Source organism: Salvelinus namaycush, chromosome 5 (assembly GCF_016432855.1).
Source record: "Salvelinus namaycush isolate Seneca chromosome 5, SaNama_1.0, whole genome shotgun sequence".
NCBI lineage: Eukaryota > Metazoa > Chordata > Actinopteri > Salmoniformes > Salmonidae > Salvelinus > Salvelinus namaycush.
The window spans coordinates 61,619,844-61,634,571 of NC_052311.1; the positions used below are offsets into that span (position 1 = coordinate 61,619,844).

General features: G+C 45.0%; 1 protein-coding gene across 1 annotated transcript in view; it reads right to left on the reverse strand.

Annotated features, from left to right (window-relative positions):
• Positions 1 to 6,245: 6,245 nt before the first annotated feature.
• LOC120048653 (hormone-sensitive lipase-like) overlaps positions 6,246 to 14,728 on the reverse strand; it is a 49,976-nt gene continuing 41,493 nt past the window's right edge. The window contains exons 8-13 of the mRNA XM_038994758.1: positions 11,034 to 11,178; positions 10,322 to 10,549; positions 10,020 to 10,178; positions 8,777 to 8,988; positions 7,919 to 8,182; positions 6,246 to 7,774 (exon numbers count right to left, since the gene is read on the reverse strand). Of these exons, the coding sequence (XP_038850686.1) occupies positions 7,376 to 7,774; positions 7,919 to 8,182; positions 8,777 to 8,988; positions 10,020 to 10,178; positions 10,322 to 10,549; positions 11,034 to 11,178 (1,407 nt within the window). The 3' untranslated portion in view covers positions 6,246 to 7,375. The remainder of the gene's footprint in view (positions 7,775 to 7,918; positions 8,183 to 8,776; positions 8,989 to 10,019; positions 10,179 to 10,321; positions 10,550 to 11,033; positions 11,179 to 14,728) is intronic.

The following is a 14,728-nucleotide window of genomic DNA, read 5'->3' on the forward strand; positions in this document are numbered from 1 at the left end:
CACAGATGAAAGCAGGTTCACACTGAGCACATGAGCACATGTGACAGACGTGACAGAGTTTGGAGACGCCGTGGAGAACGTTCTGCTGCCTGCAACATCCTCCAGCATGACCGGTTTGGCGGTGGGTCAGTCATGGTGTGGGGTGGCATTTCCTTGTGGGGCCGCACAGCCCTCCATGTGCTCGCCAGAGGTAGCCTGACTGCCATTAGGTACCGAGATGAAATCCTCAGACCCCTTGTGAGACCATATGCTGACACATGCACATTTGTGGCCTGCTGGAGGTCATTTTGCAGGGCTCTGGCAGTGCTCCTCCTTGCACAAAGGCAGAGGTAGCGGTCCTGCTGCTGGGTTGTTGCCCTCCTACGGCCTCCTCCACGTCTCCTGATGTACTGGCCTGTCTCCTGGTAGCGCCTCCATGCTCTGGACACTACGCTGACAGACACAGCAAACCTTCTTGCCACAGCTCGCATTGATGTGCCATCCTGGATGAGCTGCACTACCTGAGCCACTTGTGTGGGTTGTAGACGCCGTCTCATGCTACCACTAGAGTGAAAGCACCGCCAGCATTCAAAAGTGACCAAAACATCAGCCAGGAAGCATAGGAACTGAGAAGTGGTCTGTGGTCACCACCTGCAGAACCACTCCTTTATTGGGGGTGTCTTGCTAATTGCCTATAATTTCCACCTTTTGTCTATTCCATTTGCACAACAGCATGTGAAATTTATTGTCAATCAGTGTTGCTTCCTAAGTGGACAGTTTGATTTCACAGAAGTGTGATTGACTTGGAGTTACATTGTGTTGTTTAAGTGTTCCCTTTATTTTTTTGAGCAGTGTATTTAGTACATTCTTAAAAAGAAAATACACACTGGTGAGCTCAGGAATACCAAAAGGCCCGGAAGACCACGGACAACAACTGTGGTTGTTGACAGAATAATTATTTCCCTGGTGAAGAAAAACCCCTTCACAGTTGGCCAGATCAAAAACACCCTTCAGGAAGTAGGCGTATCTGTCTTCAAGTCAACATTCAAGAGAAGACTGAGTAAATACAGACGGTTAACCCACAAGATGTAAACCATGGGTAAGCCTCAAAAACAGGAAGACCAAATTAGAGTTTGCCAAACATCGAAATAAGCCTGTACAGTTCTGGAACAACATCCTATGGACAGATGAGACAAAGATCAACTAGTACCATTATGATGGGAAGAGCATGGAGAAGGGAAGGAACTGCTCATGATCCAACGCATACCACCTCATCTGTGAATCATGGTGGAGGTAGTGTTTTGGTGTGGGCATGTATGGCTGCCAATAGAACTGGTTCCCTTGCATTTATTGACGTGACTGCTGACAAAAGCAGCAGGATGAATTCTGAAGTGTTTAGGGCTAAAAAACTTGCTGTAATTCCAACACCGTTCACCCAATTTGAAAGCCTGCAACTTCAGCTCATCTTGTTTCCATTCAAGTAAATCCAGTGTGGTGGCGTACAGAGCCAAAATTATAATAACTTGGTCAATGTACAAATATTTATAGACCTGACTGTCAGTCAGATTGATAAACAGAATAAGCTTGTTGAAACAGCCTTGTAATCATGTTTAAGATTTGATTGACAGGTAATGGATTTACCCATAGGTCACAAAATGTCTGTTGCCCCAATTCCGTATTTCAGCTTCGAAATAAATACAGATGTAACACGTTTGGGAGAATATATTTATTCCAAAAAAATGAACAGTGGAAAATAAGGGTTACAAGAGACAAAATACTCGATGCATATGTGAAACATTCAACCAATCCTGTAAAGAGACATTACAGGAGTCAAATTGATAAATGGAATAACTAGTGAAAATAAAAAATATCTATACAGGAAATGCATTTTATTTTTGTAATATAGATTCATCTTTTTTATTCACATGGTTGCACTTGTGGTGTTGTAAAATAAAAATCTACTTCAAAACATTTTCTTCCAGTCTATGGCTTTGTGTAGGTTTTAATAAAATATAGTTCTCTTAAATAGCTCTATATTAACCACAGTATCTTGTTCCATAAAGTGCAAACAGAGAACTACCATGTAGATCTCAATGACACAGCTACCAGGACGCACGGACATCAACCCAGGCCAAGATGTCTGTTACTAATGTCAATGACAGTGATAGCAAGTTTCATATAAAACTAGACGCAATCTTTGGTTCTGTTTCAAGCCTTAATCTAACATGCACTTTATCACACAGGTGGTATTGTCTAAGTCAGGGGTTCGCAAACGTTTTGGGTCTGGGGAGGGGACCCCTTTTGTGATAGCAAATTCATCAGGATCCCCCTCAGTCATAACTCGAGTGTGATAAAAAATAGTCTACAAGGAGTTATGACTTCTGCAGTTTATGGCTGAATGAACCAAGTCACGGGCCTGGGGAAATAACACTTATAAAAAAGGCCCGTCTGTTGGCATCGGAGTGAAAATGTTGCAGTTCTCAAGCAAATTTCTGTTTTAAAAGGTAATATCCTGCAATTGACACATTGCCATGAGGCAGAGCGAAAACTGCAGTCTAAAGCTTAAAGTGCATTATGTACAACAACAAAAAATTAGGGGGGGATATAGCTGAGTTGAAAAATATATAATTGGTGAAATTTTTGTCTGGCTGCGGACGCCCGGCAGTACCTCTACAGAACCCACTGAGAACCCCTGGTCTAAGTGGGACAAAATAATAAAGAAAAACATTTCCTATAAAGAAGAGCACATTCTGCGAAGCAGGCAGTCGAGGTCATTTCTATTCAAGGAAATTATTCTCAAGTGACCAGATTGTGTAGATTCCACAATGCTCTAGGCAAACTAAGTGGTATGCCGTCTGCTAAATGACCAAATGTAAATGGAAAATAGCCTTGCATAACTAGCCTCAGGGTTGATCGAAAGCATTTCAACCAAGACCAAATTTTAGATCGAAAAACAGACATGGCTCACCAAAGACAGGAGATAAAATCTAGTAAAGGATGCTGGTGTGTTACTACATAGCTGTGTGTAGGGTAACATTTGACCGGGTACTTGACCTAAACAGCTTTTAAATAATATGTTGACTAATAGGCTTTTCATACTGCATGTTTCATGTTAGCCTAGAGCTAAAGATATCCCGGGCTAAGAGATGTTGAATCCAGTGTAAATAGCCTATACATGAGGGAAATGGTTGGGGTATGATGTACAATCAAAACACACAAAGCCACATTATATTACGCCACACTACTTCAGCCATTTTGCATTTCAAGACCCAAAAGAGGTGCATACTGCCCAAAACAACTAGGAACTCGGAAATTCTCTGACTTCCGAGCATTCAAAACTGGGAACTCGAGGGGGAAAAAAGCAATCTCCGACTGAACCTTCATCCAACTCGGAATCTTGGGCCTCTTTCTAGAACTCCGACTTTGCGACCTGAAGATCACTGACGTCATGTTTTGACACTTTTTCCAAGATCCAAGTTGTTTTGAACGCAGCAACACGCACACAAATACATGATGCATCAATCCTCTAGAGGCATAGAAACAGTGGTTGGCCCACATATGGAAGGAGACCATGTTCCAATGCTCTCAAATGGCTCCTTCCCTTTCCTGAAAACCAATAGGACTAGGAAGGTGAAAACAAGATGGTGGAACCTAACGAGACCAACTGATGGGCTAGCACCATGTCATGGATTTCTCCTGTGCGTTGCCCTCCTCTCAGATCAGGTGAAGGATTGGTAGCCATTAAAATACCAGCTTATTGCAGTGGTTCCCAAAGTTGTTGCACTGTGACCCATATACACAATTATTTATTGTGACCCACCAAGAAAACAAGAGCAATGTTTCTGACCAGGACCTGGTCTAAAGCCACAACCCAAATAAAAAGGATTTGGTCATAAACCACCAAGCGGTTCTAACCCACCATTACACATTTCCATAGATAGGTCAGAGGGCTGTACCAGCCTTGCTCATTGGGGGCGCTAGTAGTCCATAGGAGCCATTCAGGGCATCCCATAGGGCCTGGAGTGGTGCTGGTCGGGTGTGTGTGTGGGGTTATGATATCTACTCTGGCAATGGAGACACCAGGCTACTAAATCTCAATATGCATGATCAGTCATGTTGCTAGAGCACAATGAGAACTGTATTCATCAAGGACCTTGTAATGCATCATAGCAAGGATGGCTGACAGAATGCATAGTGTTAAATGGGATCTCAGAAGTCCTGCTTGGCTAAACAATAGTGTACTGTACAACACCCATGAGATTCAGGGGCTTGGGTTGCAACTCATGGCCCCATACACCCACGTGCTGCTTTACTGCTGCAATTAAAAACACACAATCATGTTTCAAAGATGGTAGATATTCCACCCACACAAGCCCTGACAAATACGTGCAATGTTAGAGTCATTGATAGACACATACAGAATCCACTTACCAGACACTAAACACAAAACACACATTTACACTTAACTTAAAGAAAAAGTGTGAAATGATCATAACCAGCAACCATTAAACACAAGACTTCTAAAAACTAGATAACCGCGAAGGTATTCAAGGGAATCACTTAACAGCTCTTTTAATATCTATCAGCCTGCCTCAAAACACTGCAATAAGCATTGGCAGCAAACAGGACAGAGAATCATAATACTAGATAATGACCTTGTGCTGGATAAACCCTGCTCTTCTGGGGGGGGGGGGGGACGACGACAATGTGAATCATTCATTCTCAACAAGCTAGACAGCTAAGCTAAGTGATTATTTTAGATGGCAACAAAGGCTGAGCACAAGAGACTTAAAATCATAAGACGTAATACTTGGCGTCAATAAAAATGATCAAATCAAAAATGACTGACTTGATGCTTTGCCCCCACAACAGTGACTGAAATCCAACACAATATCATCATGGCTCCACTAAAACCTGTTGATTGGACTGATCAATTAAAATGCAGCTATAATATTGCATTAGCTATTTATGATTGGCTAGTTATAATATATCAGTATAAAAGACCAGCATATAGAGATTATACACTGCTCCAAAAAATAAAGGGAACACTAAAATAACACATCCTAGATCTGAATGAATGAAATATTCTTATTAAATACTTTTTTCTTTACATAGTTGAATGTGCTGACAACAAAATCACACAAAAATTATCAATGGAAATCAAATGTATCAACCCATGGAGGTCTAGATTTGGATTCACACTCAAATGGAGCGAGACATGATGTCCCAGATGTGCTCAATTGGATTCAGGTCTGGGGAACGGGCGGGCCAGTCCATAGCATCAATGCCTTCCTCTTGCAGGAACTGCTGACACACACCAGCCACATGAGGTCTAGCATTGTCTTGCATTAGGAGGAACCCAGGGCCAACCGCACCAGCATATGGTCTCACAAGGGGTCTGAGGATCTCATCTCGGTACCTAATGGCAGTCAGGCTACCTCTGGCGAGCACATGGAGGGCTGTGCGGCCCCCCAAAGAAATGCCACCCCACACCATGACTGACCCACCGCCAAACCGGTCATGCTGGAGGATGTTGCAGGCAGCAGAACGTTCTCCACGGCGTCTCCAGACTCTGTCACGTCTGTCACATGTGCGTGTGAACCTGCTTTCATCTGTGAAGAGCACAGGGCGCCAGTGGCGAATTTGCCAATCTTGGTGTTCTCTGGCAAATGCCAAACGTCCTGCACGGTGTTGGGCTGTAAGCACAACCCCCACCTGTGGACGTCGGGCCCTCATACCACCCTCATGGAGTCTGTTTCTGACCGTTTGAGCAGACACATGCACATTTGTGGCCTGCTGGAGGTCATTTTGCAGGGCTCTGGCAGTGCTCCTCCTTGCACAAAGGCGGAGGTAGCGGTCCTGCTGCTGGGTTGTTGCCCTCCTACGGCCTCCTCCACGTCTCCTGATGTACTGGCCTGTCTCCTGGTAGCGCCTCCATGCTCTGGACACTACGCTGACAGACACAGCAAACCTTCTTGCCACAGCTCGCATTGATGTGCCATTCTGGATGAGCTGCACTACCTGAGCCACTTGTGTGGGTTGTAGACTCCGTCTCATGCTACCACTAGAGTGAAAGCACCGCCAGCATTCAAAAGTGACCAAAACATCAGCCAGGAAGCATAGGAACTGAGAAGTGGTCTGTGGTCACCACCTGCAGAATCAGTCCTTTATTGGGGGTGTCTTGCTAATTGCCTATAATTTCCACCTTTTGTCTATTCCATTTGCACAACAGCATGTGACATTTATTGTCAATCAGTGTTGCTTCCTAAGTGGACAGTTTGATTTCACAGAAGTGTGATTGACTTGGAGTTACATTGTGTTGTTTAAGTGTTCCCTTTATTTTTTTGAGCAGTGTATATATAGAGGCCTCATAATATCAACCCTCAGCCACATCTCACTATGAGGTGACTGGTTGGGTGGGTAACGGCTAACTGACCACTAGTCACTACAGTGAGAGTGATAGAGGTTAACATTTGGCTACTTTGAACAACTAGGAATGAGCAGCCATAGAATATGGCACTACAAAGCTAGGAAATTAACTTAGCATCCACCTCACAATATGCTCTTAAAAGCCTTGAACAAACAGGTATAACTATAATCCACGGTAAAAAAAAAATACAATACGAGTATACACACAATAAATACAAATAACAAGGAATACTAGTGGCATAATAAGATCAATTATGGATAACAATTTCTGTGGAATTTCAAGGTACTACGAAATCCTTCCAGTTTCTAAGTTTGTTGTTTTTAGCACTGCAGCGCCCTATTGATGGGCCAATCAGCAGAGTAAGTGACCGAACAGCGGCAGTATTCACAACCAACTAGTTTAACAGACCTCAGAGTTCTACAGTTATTAAGCTTGATTTAGAGTGGCTCCCTAAAAGACAAGTGGCCATTAAGTTGTGATGGCACTATGTAGGAGCTCATTGCACATCTACCACTATCTGATTAGGGATTGGAATAGTCTTCTATTGGGAGATGGATCGACCATTCACCACAACGCTCTGTGCTGTTTTATAATGTCCAGGCTCCAAACTCACAGTTCTACACCGAGCACAATGCAGCAGCCCAAAAGGCAAAGTGGTTTAGTGTGTGTGTGTGTGGTCAACATGTCGCTGTGCATGGTGCTAAACAGCAATTGAGAGTTTGAAAGCTGAAGAGGTTGCATTTAGTACTTGCTGTCCTTCTCTCTATCCATGGGTGCTTCATTCTGTCTCTCCAAAAATGGGCACGCTACCAACTCCTTCTGCATATACTCCTGCTGCTGTTTTTCCTTCGCTCTATTCTCTTCTCCCAGGCTTCATATGGCCCAAATCCCCCCCCCCCTTTCTCCCTCTCTTTTAAATCCTTTGACTAACAGCACCCTTCATCCAGCAAACCCCTGATTATGCCTTTATCCCACGACATTGTTGTTCTGTGCAGCCACGCCAACTAGCCCCTCCCCATCTGGAACTAGAGTCCCTCCCCTGGCAACCAGCAGCTCCTCCTCCTGAATGGGTGCTGCAAAGAGTTTCTCTGGGTCACCCGTGGCGACAGAGGAAGCACGGCGATTGGTCCTTTCCAGCTTGCGGTGCATGCGCGGCTCCTGGGGCGAGTCCTTCTGGTCAAAGACGTCCCTGATTCTGTTGACGCAGACGTTAGCCGCTTCCCTCGTCTCCCTGGAGAGCTGTGATAGGCTGAGAAAGCCGTGGGGAAGGTCGTCCACCACACACAGGGTGACTGGCTGATCTACGTTCCTCAGGCGCTTGGCAAACATCACAGAGTCATCTAGCATGGGGTCTAACGCACAGGCCTAGGGGGAGAAGGAGCGATAAACAGAGTCAGAGGATATTATAGGATCAAGTAAAAAATAATAATTGGTGGACAAGACCCAAAAAGGATTGGGACAAGCCAGTCCTCAACTCCATTTCCCTCCCACCACCTTCCTCCCTCTCACCACAAGGTGTATGGGGGGCAGTCCTCTCAGCATGCTGTCGGGGGCCAGTAGAGGAGACATGTAGGGGTTCCTGACGACAGGCGAGGTGGCCAGCTTCATCTCAGCCAGCCGCTCAGAGCGCAGCGGTTCGAAGCCCAGGGGGAACTCCCGAGGGTGCTCCAGCACCACGCCCTCCTCCCCCTCAGGGGGCGCTATGGCTACAGAAGACAGAGCATCCGACATGGACACCACCTCTTTGGAGAGGAAGAAGCTCACGTTGTCAGGCTGGAGGGGTACAGGAAAATAGATTACCATGGCAATACATATGTTAACACTAGTCTAAGACCAGGACTGTGGAAACCTGATGATACTGGATCATACTGATGCGTCTTTCCGTTGGGACCAGACACTTTTTCTAAGAATCTACAAGCCTCAAGTATATTTTTTACATTTCAAATCACAGGAACAAACATTGACATGTTTCACTGTGACGTCATGTGACAGTTCTTCATATTCCCCCTGTAGACAGAGGCATTAATTCAGACTGGCTTTATAGAAACACAGAGATTATCCCCATACTGACACACTAGAGGTTACACTCAGACACACAGTTCTGCCTGCCTGCGCCAGTTAAATCTGTGGAGGAGGGAACAAGACAAGCAGCTTGGTCACCATCTATTTGCATAAATGATTCAGAGAGGCTTAGTTAAGACAAACACCAACACTTCAGTGACAAGTGTGTCTGAAGTTGTTGTAAAAGAAGTAAGGATGAAGCTGCCACACTGATCTGAAGTCAGTTTAACCCTCCCCCCAACTGGTCAGGGTTAGGATAATCTGATCCTACATCTGTTATTAAGGGAAACGCAGGGAGAATCATACTGTGGGTTCGGGGAACACCATTGCATTGTGGGCAGGTGTGGTGGGGGCAGCAGCGGGGGTGGCGATGGCATTGTTGGCGTGGCATGCCAGGCTCTTCAGAGACTCTCTCCTCAGGGAGAAGTCTGAGGGATGCTCAGGGGGCTCGGGGGGGTCCGAGTGGGGCGAGCTGATGGATGCCTCAGACACACTCTTCCTCACTGACGAAGACGTGTCTGGAGAGAAAAGAGAAAGTCATTGGCAGAGTGAGAGACAAAGACTGAGGCCATTATGGAACAGGGAAACATCAATGATGACATATGATTGGAGGACGGTGAGAAGAGGCGGGAGTGAGGGACGTGTGGTTATCGGGAGATGGATAATAAAAGCTAGAATCGTTAGATACTACATTCATTTTTGGACTAATTATTGATATACACCATTGATTGAAGAATATAACTTAAAAATGGCTTGTGAGCTTAGTTCAACTGTCACACCCCATCAGAACCCCACTATCTTATTACACCCCAATGTTTGTAAACGATATAAATGTAAACTAACACTGTAAAGCTTTAAAACATGGTTAAAACTACAATTTTTATTACATGGGTTCCTTCCATCCATAGCAGTCTACAGTTTGAATTTGAGTGGTTACATTTCTCCAGGCCCATCCCTCAGCTTTTTACCAAAACAGAGGCGGGGTGCCCGCTTTGTTATCGTTTCAACTGCGGATTCTAGCTTTAAGCAATAATAGTGTCATTATGATATGATCTCCCCGTCACAACACAGCTGTAAGCAGTGTCATGGCTTGTCTGTTCTCAAAGCTGTACTCACTGAGCTCTTCTATTAATAATGAACTCCCCATCATGGCCTTTAATAATGTACACCCCTCAATGACACAGTCATTAGTCTGGTCCACAGCTGCTGGGTGTCAGGTAACATGGTGACGCCTGGAATAGTCTGCTTACTGCAGGGTTTCAACATAATTAGTGGTGAGAGCCTCCTGTGGCCTGAGACTAAGCAGTGAATTGATATGTATGGATGAGGGTGTGACGTAACAGAGTGGTGGCCGTGGGTGATTGGTTGGTTAATTAGATGTTAACTATGTATATCAATTTCAATAAAAAAAAGAAATCGTACATACATGGCCCTTCCGGTAATAGGAAAATATTATTTCACCTCAGTCAGACACAAAGATGCGTGAACACAAGTACATACAGAGACACACACCGCAGTCCCCCTCCAACACACACACTGGTGTACCTACCCGTTGGTGCCGTGGCAGCGGCTCTGTTGGGGTCCAGTAGGGAGTGGATCCAGTTGGAAGCTCCCTGTTTGAAGTCTCTGAGCAGCAGGGCCGTGTCTCTCTTCACCATGCTCAGAGTGCTCACCTTCTCCACCTGCTTCTCTGCCTGGGGCTCCTCACCTGGGGTAGAGGATGGGGAGGGAGGGAGGGGGAGAGGGGAAATGCGGTACCCATCACTCACCAGCATTGATTGGCATGCACAAACACCACGCACTACACTCAGGGGCAGTACACCATCTCTGCTCCCTCTCACACAGTCGTACCTGCGTAGGCACTGAGACACCTGGAGAGCACACTGAGGGGCAGTAGGGGGTCGAAGAGGGTGAGCAGGCGGGAGGGCGAGGCGTAGGCGGTGAGGAGGATGGCAGGGTAGGCAGCTACAATGCCATCAGGCATTCGCACACCATGAGACGCAGCGCGCATCGATGTTGTAATACACAGGTTACCACCGGCACTGTCACCGGCCAGACACACATTCTCCCCCGTCCAACCTGAGAGAGAGGAGAGTCAGAGTCAGTAGATTGAGGCAAGAGAGAGAGAGAGAAACAGAAAGAGGGAGAGAAAGGAGAAAAGCTGAGTAAAAGTGAGAGTCTGTATAACACTTCCAAGTCCCACTCTCTGTGCCTATATGGGGCCATGTTTAATCTTGTCCCCACAATGTTTTATATTTGAGACATAAGTTGAGACTATGACCTTCAGTTGAGTGAGTTCCACACTAACCAGTCTTTAGCTTTCTGTCATAATAATCTATTAAGTACCAGGAAGTATCCATGGTAAATATTGAGATCATTGCGAATAAAGCCCACCCGAAAAAACAGGCATGTCTATTTACATATACACAGCATCAAAATGTTGTCAAAGACATTTTCCACTCTGGGATATTAAAGATCATTCTATTCTAAGATAAAGTGGTAGTAGTGTGTTATCCTACCCAGCAGTAGGGTTAGATAAAGTGGTAGTGGTGTGTTGTCCTACCCAGCAGGTGGTGGTTCTTGATGGCCCAGCAGTAGGCGTAAAAGCAGTCCTCCAGGGCCCTGGGGAAGGGGGCTTCAGGGGCCAGAGAGTAGTCCACAGACAGGATGGGCACACCCAGGTCCTGAGACCAGCTCTTCAGGTACGGCTGGAGAAGAGAGAAAGGGGGTGAATGGAGGTGAAAGGAGTGAGTTTACTGTAGATGGTGCAACCCCCTACCAGGGCAGGCAGAGTGCTGTTCGCAGTTCTGAATGCTTCTTAGTGCTCCCTAGCTAGCTTTACAGGAGGTGGTGTTGAGAAGGATAGGAGAAGAGGTCCTGGTATCATATTCCCACCTTGCAGGTTCTGTAATGGTGAACTACCAACCCAACCCCAAACGTACACTGCCGAACTCCAGTGGCGGCTTGGTAATTCTGTTATGAAAATACCAGGTATGTGCACTGTGCTCACAAATCCAACATGACAACCTTGCTCTCACTACACAGTAGAGGTCGACCGATTAATCAGGGCCGTTTTCAAGTTTTCATAACAAGCAGATTTTTTTTATTTTTTAAACCTTTATTTAACTAGGCAAATCAGTTAAGAACACATTCTTATTTTCAATGACGGCCTAGAAATGGTGGGTTAACTGCCTTGTTCAGGGGCAGAACGACAGATTTTTACCTTGTCAGCTCGGGGATTCGATCTTGCAACCTTAAGGTTAACTAGTCCAACGCTCTAACCACCTGCTTTACATTGCACTCCACGAGGAGCCTGCCTGTTACGCGAATGCAGTAAGAAGCCAAGGTAAGTTGCTAGCTAGCATTAAACTAATCTTATAAAAAACAATCATAATCACTAGTTAAACTAGTAATATCATCAACCATGTGTAGTTATCTAGAATGTCCTGCGTTGCATATAATCGATGCGCTGGAGTTCGCGAAAAACGACTGTCGTTGCTCCAACGTGTACCTAACCATAAACATCAATGCCTTTCTTAAAATCAAAACACAAGTATATATTTTTTAAACCTGCATATTTAGTTAATATTGCCTGCTAACATGAATTTCTTTTAACTAGGAAAAATGGTGTCACTTCTCTTGCAACATAGTCAGGGTATATGCAGCAGTTTGGGCTGCCTAGCTCATCGCAAACTGTGTGAAGACTTTCTTCCTAACAAAGACAGCCAACTTTGCCAAACGGGGGATGATTTAACAATCGTTGCACAACTGTATCTAACCATAAACATCAATGCCTTTCTTAAAATCAATACACAGAAGTATATATTTTTAAACCTGCATATTTAGCTAAAAGAAATCCAGGTTAGCAGGCAATATTAACCTGGTGAAATTGTGTCACTTCTCTTGCGTTCATTGCATGCACAGTCAGGGTATATGCAACAGTTTGGGCCGCCTGGCTCATTGCGAACTAATTTGCCAGAATTTTACGTAATTATGACATAACATTGAAGGTTGTGCAATGTAACAGGAATATTTAGACTTATGGATGCCACCCGTTAAATAAAATACGGAACGGTTCCGTATTTCACTGAAAGAATAAACGTTTTGTTTTCGAGATGATAGTTTCCGGATTCGACCATATTAATGACCTAAGGCTCGTATTTCTGTGTGTTATTATGTTATAATTAGGTCTATGATTTGATAGAGCAGTCTGACTGAGCGATGGTAGGCACCAGCAGGCTCGTAAGCATTCATTCAAACAGCACTTTCGTGGGTTTTGCCAGGAGCTCGTCGCTGTGCTTCAAGCATTGAGCTGTTTATGACATCAAGCCTTACAACTGACGAGATTAGGCTGGTGTAACCGATGTGAAATGGCTAGCTAGTTAGCTGGGTGTGCGCTAATAGCTTTTCAAATGTCACTCGCTCTGAGACTTGGAGTAGTTGTTCCCCTTGTTCTGCATGGGTAATGCTGCTTTGAGGGTGGCTGTTGTCGATGAGCCCAGGTAGGAGCGAGGAGAGGGACGGAAGCTATACTGTTACACTGGCAATACTAAAGTGCCTATAAGAACATCCAATAGTCAAAGGTATATGAAATACAAATCGTATAGAGAGAAATAGTCCTAAAATAACTACAACCTAAAACTTCTTACCTGGGAATATTGAAGACATGTTAAAAGGAACCAACAGCTTTCATATGTTCTCATTTTCTGAGCAAGGAACTTAAACGTTAGCTTTCTTACATGGCACATATTGCACTTTTACTTTCTTCTCCAACACTGTTTTTGCATTATTTAAACCAAATTGAACATGTTTCATTATTTATTTGAGGCTAAATTGATTTTATTGATGTATTATATTAAGTTCAAATAAGTGTTCATTCAGTATTGTTGTAATTGTCATTATTACAAATAAATAAAATGTTTTAAAAAAAGTACTTTTTAAAAAAATCGGTATCGGATTTTTTTTGTCCACCAATAATCGGTATCGGTGTTGAAAAATCCTAATCGGTCGACCTCTACTACACAGGGGTGGTGTTAACCTGTTGTTGCTATGCAATTTGATGTCATGGTAGCTAAGTGATAAACATACTTTTCAGATCAAACGTCCTTAGAATATTTGCTTTTATTATTATACCCTTGTACAGTCATCAAGTGCTTAGCTAAGTCAGAGTGTACATCTGAAAATAAATCTCATCTGACAATATTAGTCTGCCCTCTACAGAATTTTCTCTCCTGTCCCTCGAACACCTCTCCTCTTCTCTCTAAACATCAGTGACAGTGTCAGTAGTGACAGCTCCGCCTCTCTAAACAATACGCCTCACCTCAGTGGCCCATGACTGGATGCGACCACATCACACTGCCAGACACCACCTCAACACCATCCCTGGGAATCTGCCCTGCACTCTTAAAGCCACGCTGTCATAATGGATCCCAGTCTGGCACCGCTGACATGTGTGGTGTGGTGTGGTGTGGCGTGTGTGCGCCTGCGTGTCAATTTGAACGATCGCCATTGTCAGTACATGATGCGTTTTGACACCCGTCAGCGCCGCTGGCCAGATCTGACAATCACAAGGTTTGCCAGCGGCCCCCATAGAGAGATGAACGCTCACAGAACAACAGGCTGCGTCTAAACTGTCCTGATGAGAAGTGTGTGTGGAAAGTATGCCCACGGGGGGGGGGGGGGGCACACCTATCCATAACCTTGCAGATCATCCCCTACTGCCGGGGTTACAGGGTGTAGTAGTTCCACTCCTCTGCAGAGACAGGCACTGTGGTTAATCTGCTTCTGGGCTAGCACCTCTGACACACACACTTGAGTGATTAAGTTGTGGCCCATCCATTACTGGGGGTCTGGATCAATGGGGTACTGAGAGGGACACCACAAACTCCTGCCCTCACACTACACAGCTCCCTCTGTGAGAGGGAGAGCTTCAGCCCTCAGACACTATCCATCTCCCTGAACACTCCAGGAGGAGGAGTGAAGGTGGCAGGAGGGGGAAAAGTGAAGAATGGAGACACCACAGACTCTATCCATCTCCCTACTTGCCAGGGGGAAGAAGGAAGAACAGTGTGGGTACAGTGCAGGAGGGAGGAGAGAGAAAAGAAAGCAAAGAGCAGGGGTGGATTACAAAAATGACAGCAGAAGAGGTCATAGGACAAAGGAGAGTAGAGAACAAAGGGAATAATGATCAGAAAGGAGGAACACGTAGAGGACAGGTTTAGAGGAGAGAGCCTAGAGCTCACACACAGATAGACATCT